This window comes from Symphodus melops (genome assembly GCF_947650265.1).
Source record: "Symphodus melops genome assembly, chromosome: 14".
Classification (NCBI taxonomy): domain Eukaryota; kingdom Metazoa; phylum Chordata; class Actinopteri; order Labriformes; family Labridae; genus Symphodus; species Symphodus melops.
In genome coordinates this window covers 24,299,930-24,314,721 of record NC_136704.1, presented here as the reverse complement: position 1 = coordinate 24,314,721, position 14,792 = coordinate 24,299,930, and the positions used below count along the sequence as shown (strand labels likewise).

Sequence of the window (14,792 nt, the reverse complement as noted above, 5' to 3'; positions counted from 1 at the left end):
TGTAAAATGTGGAGTTGTCTGGCACACGAAAAGACAATCATCCATGTGTGTGTATCCCCCCCCCACCCCACCCCCCACACACACACACACACACAAACACCTCTCTCATACCTAATCCCAGCTCCAGCCGCTGTAATTTACTGCCCCATCAGTAACTAGCCATCGACAGGGAGGAGATGAGGAAGAGAGAGGGGAGAGGGGAGAGGCAGGAGACAGCGGCAGGCTGAGGGTCAATGGCTATATCGAGCACATAAACCCCCATGTAATGAGCAATATTTGTGTACCAGGAGGAAGGTCGACAGGGTGAAATGGAAAGGCAGTTGCACGTCACATGCAGACATCGCATGCTATTAGTCACAAGCTATAGATCTCATAAATGTTATGCATTGTTTTGCATGCATGTGAAAGCAAATCAATTTGTTTTTTTTAATGATGCGTTATTTATTTGGTTTGGAGTTTTGTCTGATATCAAACCTGCTGCTCCGAGATAAACGGAGATGAAAGTGAAAGGTAAGTTGCTGAAGAGGTTTGTTTTCTTCGGAGCGCCAGCGTTCACTTTAAAGTCATGTGTACAGAGTGAATCATTATCCTAATTACGTGTCATTGCATAATCAATGTGCTCATCATGATAAAGCAGATTAGCGTATGTTGAAAAATCATCCTGCATGTGGTGAGTTGGACACGCAAACAAAGCTTTACACTTTGCACTTTGGTCACCATGAAGTAAACACAACTTCATGTTAGCACAAACAAACAACAAAGTGAATCCAATCAGAGCTGAGCAGCCTGCGTAAACCCTTTTTTTTCTTTTTTTTTTTGTATTTAAAAGGGACTTCTTGTTTTTTTTTTTTTTTTTTAATGGAGAAGCTGAGGATTTGTGCAGAGATTAAGGCGGCCGGTCCCGTGGTGTGTTTGAGATTTGATGCACATTGTGGCTACTTTAATCATCTCGCTTCTAACCTGACCTCTCACTGCAGCAGTGCACTGCATGTACAGATGTATCCAGCAGGCCAGATTTTTCACCCCACACACACACACACACACACACACACACACACACACACACTCACTCATCTGGTACCCTCTGCTGGGATTGGCGGAGACTTAACCCCCCTCCCTTCCTTTTAAGTGATGGGGACTCAGGGACTTGGAGCAACAGCATGCGTTTCATTATGATTAAACGCTAAGTGAGGAGCCCATCAGTGACCGGGTATCACACTCCCAGGTGCTGTTAATCATCTAAACAATACACTTCCAATGTCACACACAATGGATCCATACGCACGGCCAATCAGCCACGAAACCTATCGGCGCCGTCGTTATGAAAACGACTGTGACAAGTGTTTTTTTTTTTAAGGGTGAGAATCAGAAAGCTAACCGATCTGAATCAATGTGCTAATGGCGCTGTGATACTCTAATTAATTAAACTGGTTAAAGTGAGCAGCGGCGTCCAAGAGCTTCCTTAAGTGAATTGTTTGGTGGATCAGGGTTGTGATTAGAAAGAAGATGTTGCTCACATCTGACACCTCCGTAGTGTTAAAAAAAAAAAAAAAACCTACAAAAGCAAATATGTACCAGAAGCCAAACAAGCAGGGTTTAGGAGAAGCAGATGTAGTTATTTAATAAAGCCCTGTAAGAGGACACGCGCATTAAATATGCAGCCTGTAAATCTTTCATAATCTAATAACGAGCCGTTTAAAAATCCTTTACAGACCGTTTATATGCACGCTCTATATTCAGTGTTGTTGCACACAAAAAATAAATAAATAAAATCAATCGAGCCGATCTTTAAAGATCCAGCTGGAAGAAGTCGGAGGATTTGATTTTGTTTTTGTTTCTGGAGGAGAAAGGCTTGTGACCCATGATGCCCACTCCACAAAATTCAACAACAGTGGCTTAGGATAAGAGGAGGCATTACAGAATAACATGTTTCCTTTCTGTCTGATTAATGCATCAGTGACAGATGCTGAGGGGATTAGGTCTAGATTAGTATCCTTTCCACCGACCCCTCTGCTTCCCTCTGTTTGCAATGCTGCGTTTTCCAGTGGTCCTTTTTAAGAAACAAACAGGATCAGCGTTCTCTTGTTTTTTTTCAATAAAGTCGGCGTTTCTTTGCTGCTTCATATTGTTTCTTTAGAACGTATCCCTCCCACTTCTACAAATTGACTGTTTGAGCTTTTTGGTCGTACGTATTGAAATGTCAAACTACTCAGCATTGTAAGAACAGACTTTCCAGTCCCACTCACTTTGCCGCTCTGTACTCGTCCTTTCTAAGCATGACTCATTATTTTATCTTTATTAACCTGACTCATCAGTCTCGCTGAAGATACAGGAAGTTCTTTTTATTTTTTTTTCTCCTCCAGCATTCAGCGTTCCTGGGCGGATTCTGCCGCCTGTTTAGTCACCGCGAGATAAAGCTATCAGCGTCAGGGCCTGGTCTCCATTGTTGAGCAGAACACCCATTCCCTAATGAAGTGCATGTAAGCGGCATAAAGGGACCAGGGTGTGCCTCTTCCTCCCTAACCTCAGTAACGCCGGTTTTCTCAGGGTTCCCTGGAACTGCATTCACAAGCAGATGTCTGCTGGCAAGGCCTGTCAGATAATGACAAAGGATTAAATTGCCCGAATCCCACACCACCGGCCCACTGTGTTTGTCTACCCTCTTTAGCTAACAATTTATGGGCTCGGCGGAGCCGCGATAGATCGGCTCGAGCAGCGTAAGCCTCAGAGGAATAAAGAGGGGCGCTAATCTGTGAGGAATAACTCCAAATCAGGGGAGTGATTTGGGATTAATAAAAATGCAAATTGTGCAGAGATGTGATGGAATGATTTTGTGTGTTGATTTCGTGTTGCGGCAAAGAGAGGACATCTTAAGCTTATAAAAATATATGTGCTAAGTATCCATTCTGGATTTAATAAGCAGGCAAACTATCTTTAATGTAATAGTTTAAAACCTTTGGATGAGGTGCCTGTAGCCTAGTGGTTAGTCTACTACCCCATGTACCGAGGCTGTAGTCCTCGATGCAGGCCGCCTGGATTCAAATCCGCCCTGTGGCTACTTCCTTCCCCACTCTCTCTCCCTCAATGATTTCTGACTCTGTCCGCTGTCAAAGGCAGAAAAAGCCCAACAAATAAACCTTTTAAAGAATTTTCAGGTGCCGTCAGAACACTGACTTCCTTTTTCAGGAAAGTGGATCTCGACCCCGGCTTTGTGAACCGCTAACCTAGCATAGCCTACATACGTAGCTATACAGCTAGCGTTGTTAAAGCATAATGGTTCAAAAAAGTGAAAAAAAAATGGCAAGCTGTTACCTCCCACTTCCACTACACTATCTAAATTTTATATTTGATAATTTTTATTGCTTCACATCAACAATGTGCAAGTGTTTCTGCTGACAAACACCAAACATCTGAGCATGCAACCGACAAAACTCCTGTTGTAGACTTTGACTTGATCCCCGCACAGCTGACTGTTTTGCACATTGTGTAAGCTGTGTTCTGGCCGGGCTCCAGCAGCAGTGAGAGTTTCTAAGGTCACTTGGATATTTGGACTGTGATCATTTGTCTGTAAAATGAAGAGAGAGAAAGCTTTGATTTCATGTATCAATCATAACTCATGGTCAGTTTCCCCAATGCTTTTGTTTTGTTTTTTTTGCAAAAAACTTCCAATAAAATAAAAGTGAATGACCTTTCTCTAAGGTGCAGATCTCAGTTTGCAATGTAAAAGGTGCATCTCTTGTGTTTTTGGCTTCTAAAACTCCTTCACAAACAGACTAATGGCAAAGAATGATCCTCAAATTTGATGAAGGAACAGGCTGTTTCTGTGTCTGTAGCTTTAAATATGTAAATGAGCTGTATCTGACCACGCCCCCTCTCTGGAAGGGCTCGGGTGTACTCACTGCTTTCTGGCTCCATGTCCTAATGTTTACGGTGAGAAGGCAGACTCAGAGGGCAGAACAAACACCTAGCTGTGGGAGTGTCACCCACCTGGGGGAGGGGCTACTGCCCTTTGTGATGTCATGAAGGGAACATCTCCAAACGGCCTGTTTGAGCACAAATTTTCTGAAAAGTGGAGCAGGCAGAAGACAGAGAGGATGGACTTTTCTCATCATTGGGGGGTTTGGAGACAGACTAGAGACTCATGTAAGAGTTAGAGAAACATGGTGAAGTTTATTTGCCATAATATTCAACTTTTAAATAAGCAAAAGAAAATCCCCCATAGACACGTTTTTTGTGTTTCATTCGTAAAATAAAGAGCACACTTCACACACACTGCTTATTTCACGTAGAGGATTTATGGTCAGACTGTCATTTGTGTTTATTTTTTAACGCAGAGTCCCTCTGTCTCCTGCAGTTCTTGCGGATCACCCGAAATAACACAGCGTTTGTCATTTAGGGATAATGTAGCTGTGTGGTGAAGGAGCGCCGAGAGGCAAAGCAACAATTAGAGAACTGTTCTCTCTGGCTTCAACAGGAGGCGAGGGGAGGTCAGTATTTTCATTTAGGGGTTTGGTTTGCTCGCCTGCGGTGTTATAATCAACTCTCAGGCTCTCAAAGTTGAAAGTCCGACATGCGCTCTCATTTTACAGCTTCTGGGAAATGTAGTGTTTATATATCTCTCACCTTTTTGCTCACTTGTTTATGTCCGTCTCTATTTATAACCCTTCAATGCATGATTTTTTTCCAACAATCAGCAACATTTTCCACCGCAGAGACAGGAAAAGTATCCTGACAATCCCTGACTTTGTTTGCAGTAAACTACAGCAGTCACCTGTGACCACGGCGACACTGGCAGCCAGCCAGAGGTGTGTGCGTATTTATCCGCACACACACACAAAATAAAAGACAGACAGAGAGAGAGAGAGAGAGAGAGAGAGAGAGAGAGAGAGAGAGGAGGGCCAGTCAGGCGCCTGTGTGCCTCTTTCTACACAGTCTGGGCCCCAGAGGAGGATTTGGAGGCCAGATAGGATTAGACTCCCTCTCTTTACACAACAGTGACGGGGATAAGGAGTCCACAGAGCTCAGGAGCACTGCAAAGCCCCGTTAATACACGGCAGCAGAAACCACACAGATGAGTACCTTAAACAGCTGAGCCCACTATGGCCATGTTTGGTTATCGACGCTCGGCTGCAGGATCACTGGTCAGTTATTCTGCACGCCGCACATTAAACCCGAAAAAAAAAAATACAACAACAAGTAACAACTTGTCATTGCAATTAATAAAAAGCAGGAAGTGATGTCAGTATTATAAACAATAACATGCTCGAAAGCATCACTTCATATAATCTCTCTCTGTTAGTCTTCTTGCTCATCTTTTCCCCTGACACACGCATTCCTCCCGCCACGTCGGCCTCCTTCAAACAGCAATTAATTTGATTAAATAAACGCATTACTTAGCAGCTCTGATAAATCACACTAAAAGAATGTATTGAATTGATTTGAACAAAGAGTTTTAAGCATTACATATATGTCTCCTTATCCCTGAATAACTCACATTGAGTCCCAGTGTGAGACCAGTCCCGTACTGGACGGGAGCCGCGCTGCCCTGCAAGGGTTCGAGCAGCGTTAATCACATTAAGACAAGCCTCTTGCTGCTGGGCTCGAATCTAAACTGTCAACTCTCTCTGAGCTCTGATAAGAGCTCCACAGTCTCTCTGGTTTGCTTCCCTTTGATCCCCTCGTATCACTGCCATCTCGTCTTCATGTGAGGCAGCACGCAGCACAATGCTTATTCCACCATTAGTTCGACTCGGTCACGAAGGCTTGCTCTCTGTATACATTTACCCTCGCAGGCTTCACAGCTCATCACCTTCTCTGCTTTCTTTTCCTCCTGCAGAGTGCATTGATCTCTCGACAATCTACGAATCATTGTGTCTTTTAGCTCAGTGTTGTTTGCAGTCAGTAATGGAATATCTCTAACGCCGTACGTACAATTTACTCATTCACAAACAGCAGATTCACACTTTAAGCAAGCAGCTAAAATGCAGCACTAAATCAATTAAATCATTACAGAGAGCTGGCTCCGCGCCCTCCTCTCACACAGGTCAGCATGTGGTGGACACTGTAGCTTCAGTGTTTAGCCAGCTCTGCATGTGGTGGACACTGTAGCTTCAGTGTTTAGCCAGCTCTGCATGGGTCTGTAAAGCTTTCTGCGTTCTAACTTCTCTCCATGTTTCATCTCCAACATTGATCCTAGTTTGAGCAGCTTTCTGCTGCTGGAGCTTATTAGAAACATGCAGAGGCTTTTTAGCTCGGGTACAATCACTTCTATCTGAAGCAGTTCCACTGCCCGCTTCCATCGCTGCAACACCTGTTCACCTGATAACTGCTCTCATATCTGGCAAACCCAGGGGCGTCCAAAACGGCCTCCAAAGCCCCGCCTACCTTCTCTGGTCCAATCAAATCCAGAGCATTCAGGAGCAGAATGTAAAGTTAGAAGGAGGACATACTGGCTGCTGCATTGTTGTCAGAGAAGCTTCAACACAGCAGGTTTCCTTCATGATCACACAGGAAGAGAGCGTCATCATTTCATTCAGAAAATATCTTACTGATTGGACCTCGAAGTCAGAGTGATGTGATTTAAAAATTCACATGAATTTTGGCGTGAAATCTTTCGTGCATCATGTCAGACATGCTAACACAGAAGCTACTTTAAATAAACGTCAAGCTGTCTTCTGTAATGGCAGGAAGAATCAGCCTTCAAACATGTATTAGTAGATATGTATGGACAGGGATGGATCTTATAATTTTACCCACTTCAGGTTAATCTGAAAATGCTGCTCAACTCCTCGGAACCATCCAGAAAAGGTTTGTTGGATGCCAAATCGAAAATGTCATGCCGCCAAATGACTCGTCGGTGGCAGAGTGCTGATGTTCAGTATTCCCTCTGACTCAAAGGAGAGAAGATTGACATGCAGCGATTTAGACGGCACTCTGTTGAGATTAGGCTCCTCTCACAGTCTGTTCTGCTGTTTAAGATTAGCAAAATAACCAACGGTGGACTGGGAGGACTTTAGTTAGGGACTGAGATGTACCCAGGGGCTTAAACGCACCACAAATTTCTCCCTTTGTGTAAAAAGCTGATTAGCAAGGCTTGCTCTTGAACTAGACGGGAAGAGAGAGAGAGAGCGTTACAGGGATGGCAAGCCGTGAAAGAGGAGGGAGGTCGTAAAGAATCCTGTTTCTGCCGCAGCAGACTCGGTTTTTACAGGGTCTCTGCCCCAGATCAGGGGTCAGGGGGTCTGAAGTGGAGCTGTGTGTCTGTGTGATTATTGAGCAGTGAGCAGAGGGGTCAGATCACGGCCACGGCTGTTTGTGAATAGGAATATGAAAATACGATCTAAAAAAAGAAAATGCTTTGCAGAGAAAGCATGGAAATAAGAGCTCATTAAAATTCACAGCTGTGGACGGATGGATGGAGGGAGGGATGAAAAAAAGGGAGAAGCTGTCTGCTCGCCTCTCAGTCTGCAGACCTGTAGATGTAGGAGAGAGAGAGAGAGAGAGGAGGGAGAGAGAGGGGAGAAGGGGGGGGGTGGGGTCGGTCAGCTGTATTTAGCAGGAGAAGCTTCCTGTGCGTGGGCCTCATGGCGCCAAGCGGGGGACGGGATCCACAATCCAACTTGCTGTCTCCACAAAACACCCTTTGCAACAAAACACACATGCATGCACACACCCTCTGGCACCGATTCTGCTCTCAATTTCCTGCCTGTAATTCTGGCTGCTGGTCAGAAAGAGAGAGAGAGAGAGATAGAGAGAGGAAAAAAAGCAACTTCCTAACAGTGAAAGAAAGGGAGCGGACAATCGCCCCCGCTTCCATCACGTGTAAATAATCAAGCTTCAGGACACATGTTGTACACCAGCAGAGGAAACGGGATGACTGAAGAAGACGTAAAGTAACTAAACTGTCACAACGCTTTATAAGTTACAGCTTCGTCCTTGTTGTCTGTGCAGGAAACGGCGTGTAGCGTCACGTCTGTATGAGCAGCTTCGGTTATCGATTCTTCCTTTGAAATGTACAAAGCGATTTCCCAATCAATACAGAGAATTCCCCGAACGTGCACAAACGTTATGTAACGATCATTTCCTGTGTGCATTTGACTCTGACATCCGTGGGAGGTTTATGGAAATGAGCCGGAGGAGAAGATATGTCAGGTACAAAGTCAAAACCATGACCTTTTTCATTTTCAACAAATATGGTCACGTCATCCTGGCAGGTCGAGAGCAGGTTTTACTGTTAACCATGTGATCCTCGTCTGGTGGGACAGGATCATGTTATCAGTGGGTGAGCTTGGAAAACCAAAGAGTGTCATGAAGTCGACCCCCCCCCCCCCCTTTTAGTTAATTTGTTTTCAATATAATGACAAACATTTGTAAATGACACCGACAGATAAGGCATCATTCTGATGAACCCGTCTCTCGACCTCCCACAAACCCCCCCCCCCCCCCCCCGACACACACACACACACACACACAATCAGGAATTAACAGGAAGTGCTTTTTAAACATGTTCTGTGACACGACTGAGGTGTTCTCATTAAATAAATCTGATTGGTTGAAAAACACATTGATTGATTTCTCATTGAGAGGTGGGTGTTGGGTCTAGAAGCTGCGCTGTAAACCGTGGTGACCTGCTGCACATCGTGTGTTAAATATTCGAGTGTGTGTTAGTGCATTAATATTTCAAAGTGCAGGCTAAATATAAACCACGGGGTCACTCACAGAGCGATGCGTATCCCACCATTACAACGACACTCTGTGATAAGTGAATCAAATCACCACACAATGCAACATGAAGAACAGAAACGTGCAGGATTCTCGTTTGTTTCTTCAGTGTGACTGTTTCAGTCGCCTGGGGAGGAAGTGACGGACTGATCAGAGCATCAACAACGTTTTTCATTCGAGTACAGCTCAGTCTGGTTGAAGGTGGCCGACGCAGATTTTAAAAAAACAAAACAACAAAGAGAGAGAAATGTTGCATTTCTGCCTCCCTCCAAGTGTTTCAGTGAGATTTATCCGCCAGCACAGACGTGTGAAGTTTCACCCTGTTGCTCATTAGACTCAAATACAACAACGCTTCAGACGATGTGCTTACACAAGCAATCTATAGTTGAGTCAAATCCCTCTCATTGCACCAAACACAACTTAAAAACAGCCACAAGGTGTTAAACCTCTAATTAGCTTGGCCCTTCGTTCTCACCCAGAATAAACAATCTTAGCGAGGACAGCCTTGTAATTAAAAACCTGAGGAACCTTGTGTCCACATGCTGTAAAACTAACGTTTATTTCTCCAGCGTCTCTGACTTTTATTCTCCGGCGCTGGCCATCTCCTCGCAGACGATTTCCTAATTCACGGACATTACAAGACCCAGAGGATGTTCCTAATTACAGGGCGCGTGTAAAAACCAAACCCAGCCCGGTTAGCCCTGAGGGGGGTAAGAACACAAGAACATCAGGCCGGAGCTGGGTTTTTTTATTGTTGCTGCCAAGGCTGAGGAGAAGAGCAGTGAGGAAGTCCTAAATCAATCCGGCTCACTGAGAGCTTCACAGTAGGACCGAGGCTGTCATCAACAGGAGGTGGATCTGTCACGATCAATTACAAAACCACAGGGAAGAGCTCTAATGAATTCTGTAAGCAGCCTTTGTCTCCTCGCTCTGTCTCTACATGAAGGAGAGCTGGAGTTAATAAACTCTTCATTTATACAAATAAACGGGAATAAATCACACGCTTTTTTTTTCTTCTTCCAGTTAGCAGTTATGATGAATATCGTCGACTTTTACTCCCAACAAGATTCCCTGAGACATCTTTTTTTTAAATGCAGACACTCTTTTGTTGTCAGCCATCAGCGCCACCAGCAGCCTCGTGAGACACCGCCACGGACTCTTTCATTGTCTGTGTTGCATCGCTGCAAAGAAAGGACGGGTGCGTGAACAAGCCGTTTAAAACCAAAACGAGTGCAAACATTTAGGGTGAGAGGAAGTGTTATGGAAGCCCAATTAGGTGGAAAGTTCGGCCATTTTCTTCCTGTTTTTGTGAACCCTATCTACCCTGACTCCACTGCATAATCCCTGAGAGGCTGTTTAAATGCAGACGCTCCATAAGATGCTCTTTCAGTGGCTGCAGCAGCCACATGAGACGCCGCGGTCTTTCATTGTCTTCACTGCGATGCTGCAAATAAAAGGAAGGGCGATAAAATGAGCTGTGTGGGAGACATCACAACAGAAACACTTGTGAGTGAGAACGAGGGTTATGGAAGCCTAAATAGGTCAAAAAGTAAAAGTTTGAGGTTGGCTTGTGGCTGCTTTGTAACGCCCAGGGTTCTCAGGGTGGAGAAGCTGACACAACAAACAAAAGAAGACAAACTGGAAACTCTCAAGAGTCGCGAACATAAATCCTCGGCTACAAAAAAAAAAAAAAGAAAAAGTTCAAAGTTCACTTTTTAAACTTCAGTCACGAGCATGTGAGGAGGAGCTGCTAAACTTTGCAGCTAGCCAACAGGTTGCTAACGAACGCCATGATCCGTGCTGATTTAGAGCAGTTACAGACCGAACCTAAATTACAATGACAACTTAACGCATTTCATTTAAAAAGGACAGAGCCAGCGCCAAGTGCAAGGACATATTGATTCTAGTGCAGCTTTACCAATGTTCTCCCCATATGTAGGTCAATGAGGCTGCAGACTCGCTCAAGTGCAGCTTCAGTCAGATATTTAGGTCACACCCCAATTACAGCGAGGCAGAGAGAAAGAGAGAGATATGAGCTCTGCAGGGGAAATATCTTTTCCCCCTTTTTTTCCCTCTTTTGAATATTATTTTGTAGATATTTTGAGATGGATGCCCTGGCAGCGGTTCAGAGCAACAAGCAGCAGTACGAAGCATGACAGCCCGAGTGATTGGGTTTGAAAGTGGACCTGTCTAGCCTCTATGCTAATGCTCTGGCTCCTAGACAGTCTTCTGCTGGCGACGCTCTACAACCCCTTTTTTTTTCTTTTTTAAGATGACATCACTATTCCTACAGGCAGGTTGACATCACTGGGAGAGCATGTTTGACAATCATAACAAGCAGCATTAAAAGCAGAGCACTACACATTTCCCCCCCTCATATCTGCATCTTGTCACCGCTGATAAAGCCCCCCCCCCCCCCCCCCCCCAAAAACAAATCCATGAATCCATCCTGCAGGCTGAAAATCACTGTGAGGGTTTACAAGAGGCAAAAGAATGTTGTCAGCCCTTTTTTTTTTTTTACCTCTCCAAGGGAAGCCCTGGGAGAGTAAGCAGCCTGAATGTAAAGTCAATACCATCATACACAAAGCTCTGCATGTGGTCTGTGTCAGCCCCGGGAGCCAGTCTCAGCGAGCGGGTGGGGGTGGATGGGAGAGCACATTTGAAATCCTTTGAATGCACAAAAAGAACTGAAGCAGATATGTTGAAGTCTGGAGTGAAAATGACAAACATGCTGCTGCAGGTGCTCCGAATGAAAAGTTTTTTTTTTTTTTTTTTTTGCTTTAAAGAACAAATGATAAAGACAGACAGTTGTCGAGGGGAAGGAAGGCAAGTGTTCCTGATTCAAACGATTGTGATTAGCGTGACAGATTTAGTGCATGGTGACAAGACGGCCCTGCTCTCTAATTGGGGGTTTTCAGCTCTGTATGTTATTTTAAACTAGCTTGTGATTATTATGGCAGAGTGACACTAACTCAACTCCCCCATTTGCTGCTGCCAACACTCTCATGGTTGAAGAAATTATTACTGCATGTACAAAATAAAATCGCGCTTACATCATGTGCAGTGACAAAACACATTTAATGCATTTTATTTAAAGGGGAAATATTAAGAAGATTCAACTTTGACAGTGAACATCTATTTGGGTAACCTGAGAGTCTACAGACCCACAACGTGAAATAAACCCATCCAGTCTTTTGTTTGTGGTCTGCAGGAGTCTGACAACACAGGGAAAAATGCTCCGTTTCTAATGCGCTCTCCTTGTGATGTCACAGTGGGATTCTGGTAAAAAAAACAAAATCCCTTCTCCTCCCTCGGTATCTCCACCCACAGCCTATTAAGCAAACTTTCATGCAGGTCCGCCATTTTCATTCTTGCGAGAGAGGGAGTGATGTCAACTGGGAAAACTCAGGGGGCGGGGCTTATTGCATTTAAAGAGACACACACACCAAAATGGAGCCTTCTGAGAGAGCTGGTTTCTACAGGGTCACAAACCTCCTCTGCTGCTTGATTCATGTTATATTTGGACCAAAGCACAGAAACACTGATGTTTCATTTAGAGCACAGGGGGACTGTTAAAAATGTACCTTAAAAAATGACAATATCCAATCGGGCCTGTGGGTCTTTTCCCGTCCCCTCTCTCACCCTGATTTCAGACTCAGTCTACTATCCTGTCTGTATGATAACGGCAGAAGAAGCCAAAAATCAAACTCTTAAAACAAGCCTTAGCCTCATGCACTCGGGAGTGTTTTTAGGTGAACTCTGGGGTTTCAGTTGCTTTATCACCACCTGCCACTCTGCACCACATAAACTGGGCCAGCTGTGTGGTAAAGCCCCTGCACAGGTGTGATGTTGTGCATGAATGTAAACAGATAACTCTCTACAACAAGCACTCACTTTAATGCTCTCCTCTCCTCTGCTGCTTAAACATTTGAGTTTGAAAACAGCCAATCTAACCCCAGTTAGCATTTTGGACATGCTAGTAGTAGCACTGGGTTTGGGAAAGGCATTGTCAGTCTACAGGCTTCATGATTGACCAAACAAATCGCTCAAGTTGTGCAAACAAATCCAAAAGAGAACGAGGAGGCAGGCAAAGGTTTAAAAAAAAACAAAAAAAAAAACTAGAAAACTCACCAGGTGAAAATGCTGCAACAAGTCGACACAATGAGACGGCGACAAGAGGAAGATTAAATACATACACAGACAACCAGGGGGTCAACGAGAAACAGGTGAGCACAATCAGGCTGAGGAGAACAAGGAGGATCTGAAACACAGAGACATGGGTAACTACAAAGTAAAACAGGAAATAAAGAATCAGCATCAACATATCAAACATTTCCAGAGAAGCTCGGCTGAAAGTTTCAAGATTTGTTTCAATAAGTTTTTTTTGTTGTTTTCTGCAAATGTGAACTCACTTTAACTGAGAAAAAGTCTTTATTAAAGTTGATCTTTACACCTTCTATTTTTCTTAAATTCATGTAAACTTGCTTCTTTTGGTGCTCTACCAGAAGCTCCCTCAAACATGAACTCCCCTGTTCTTCTCTCTCTCCTCCCTGCTTCTCACACTAAAAGAAAAAAGATCATCTTACAATTTTGGAAATGTTGACCAAAACTTGGCTTTCTCAAAAATCTCTTCCCTGTTACTCATCATCACTTACAGCCACATTGAATATTCTGGACCGCTTTCCTGCAGGATAAAAGAAAAAAAAAGCGAGAAATCTTGCTCCCTGTACAAGCTGTGAGAGAAAGCAGAAAATATTTCCTCCTTAATCTTAAGCCTGTTATTCTAAGGCTCTTTCCCTCTGGCGCAAAAGACACACAGGATGGCTTTCCCCAGTGTTATCCCTTAAATCTTACCCAAGATATTGCTTGCATTAGTCTGGCTCTTTCAGCTGAGATATCAAAGCAACACAATGCATGCATCAGAATACAATGTCCTCTGAAAGCGCATGAAGGAAAAACAGAAAATCAGTTACAGACGCTTCATCAGTTCCTTTAGCAGAGGCAAGTCGGGGAGGGTCATTAAGAGGCAGCATGACTTCATCCTTTTTATTGTCTGATGCATAAATCACAGCAGCACCTTTATAACTCTGTTTATGACTATTGCTCGTCTCTCAACTGGAAGGTCGGGGGTTCAATCCCCGGCTCCTGCAGCCACATGTCCGACGTGTCCTTGGACAACACACTTGACCCCAAGTTGCTCCTGTTGCTTTAGCAGCGGTGGCGGCGGCTGTACTCTAAAAAGGATGCTTTTTCGAGTCTGTAACTTCGATTAATGTGGATTCAAAAAATGAAAACAAGCGTCTGCAGACTTATTTAGAAGCAGCAACCAGAAGCAAACGCTGAAGGTCACTGATGAGACAATGAGGAATTAGCTAATGCTCTTCATATCTTCTCTCTAATAAAATAAAAGCAGTATTTAAATCTTCTTCACTTAATTCTTACAGGGCAAAAAGCCAATCATTGTTCAGGATTTTCAGGTGGCCCATCTATAAGGTGGCCTTTACCCCCCTTTAGCTCCGCCGCTGAATTTAGCTTCACATGTAGCATTCAGGAATAAAAGAGTGGTATGAATCCTCTGTCTTTATTAAAACTACTAATATTGAACAGTACAGAAGTCTAATAGAGGAAAAAAGCTGAAGATAGTTACTCGGTGCAATGAGGAAGATTTTGTTGAATTTGTGTTTGCACATATTTGGATGCGAAGATGTTTCTCTGTGTCATTATGAGATCTGAGAACGTTTGAGTGAAGAGGAAAAGTTTCGCTCGAGTGGAGGAGAATTAGAGAAGAAGAAAAAAAAAACACATTACATCATCGTATCCAAGGAGGGATGAGTCTTTGAACTGTTAACAGCTGGACCTGTTACCAGTGAAGCAACACACACACACACACACACACACACACACACACACACACACACACAGACGAGCAAACATGTCTGCTTCAGGAGGTGATTTTCACGAAAGGAATGTATGATGTCAGTGTGTTAGCGTAGGGTAAAACCATAGGCTGGAAAATACGAGACCGACCGAGCCCTCAAAATTACCGGCGAGTCAACAACGTGACACAGAAG

General features: G+C 44.0%; 1 protein-coding gene across 1 annotated transcript in view; it reads right to left on the bottom strand.

Moving 5' to 3' along the window:
• The window catches only part of LOC306834960 (cysteine/serine-rich nuclear protein 1-like), a 37,428-nt gene extending 24,479 nt beyond the window's left edge, over positions 1-12,949 (bottom strand). The window contains exon 1 of the mRNA XM_079361307.1: positions 12,853-12,949. Coding sequence (XP_079217433.1) covers positions 12,853-12,915 — 63 coding nt within the window. The 5' untranslated portion in view covers positions 12,916-12,949. The remainder of the gene's footprint in view (positions 1-12,852) is intronic.
• Between the last annotated feature and the right edge of the window lie 1,843 nt (positions 12,950-14,792).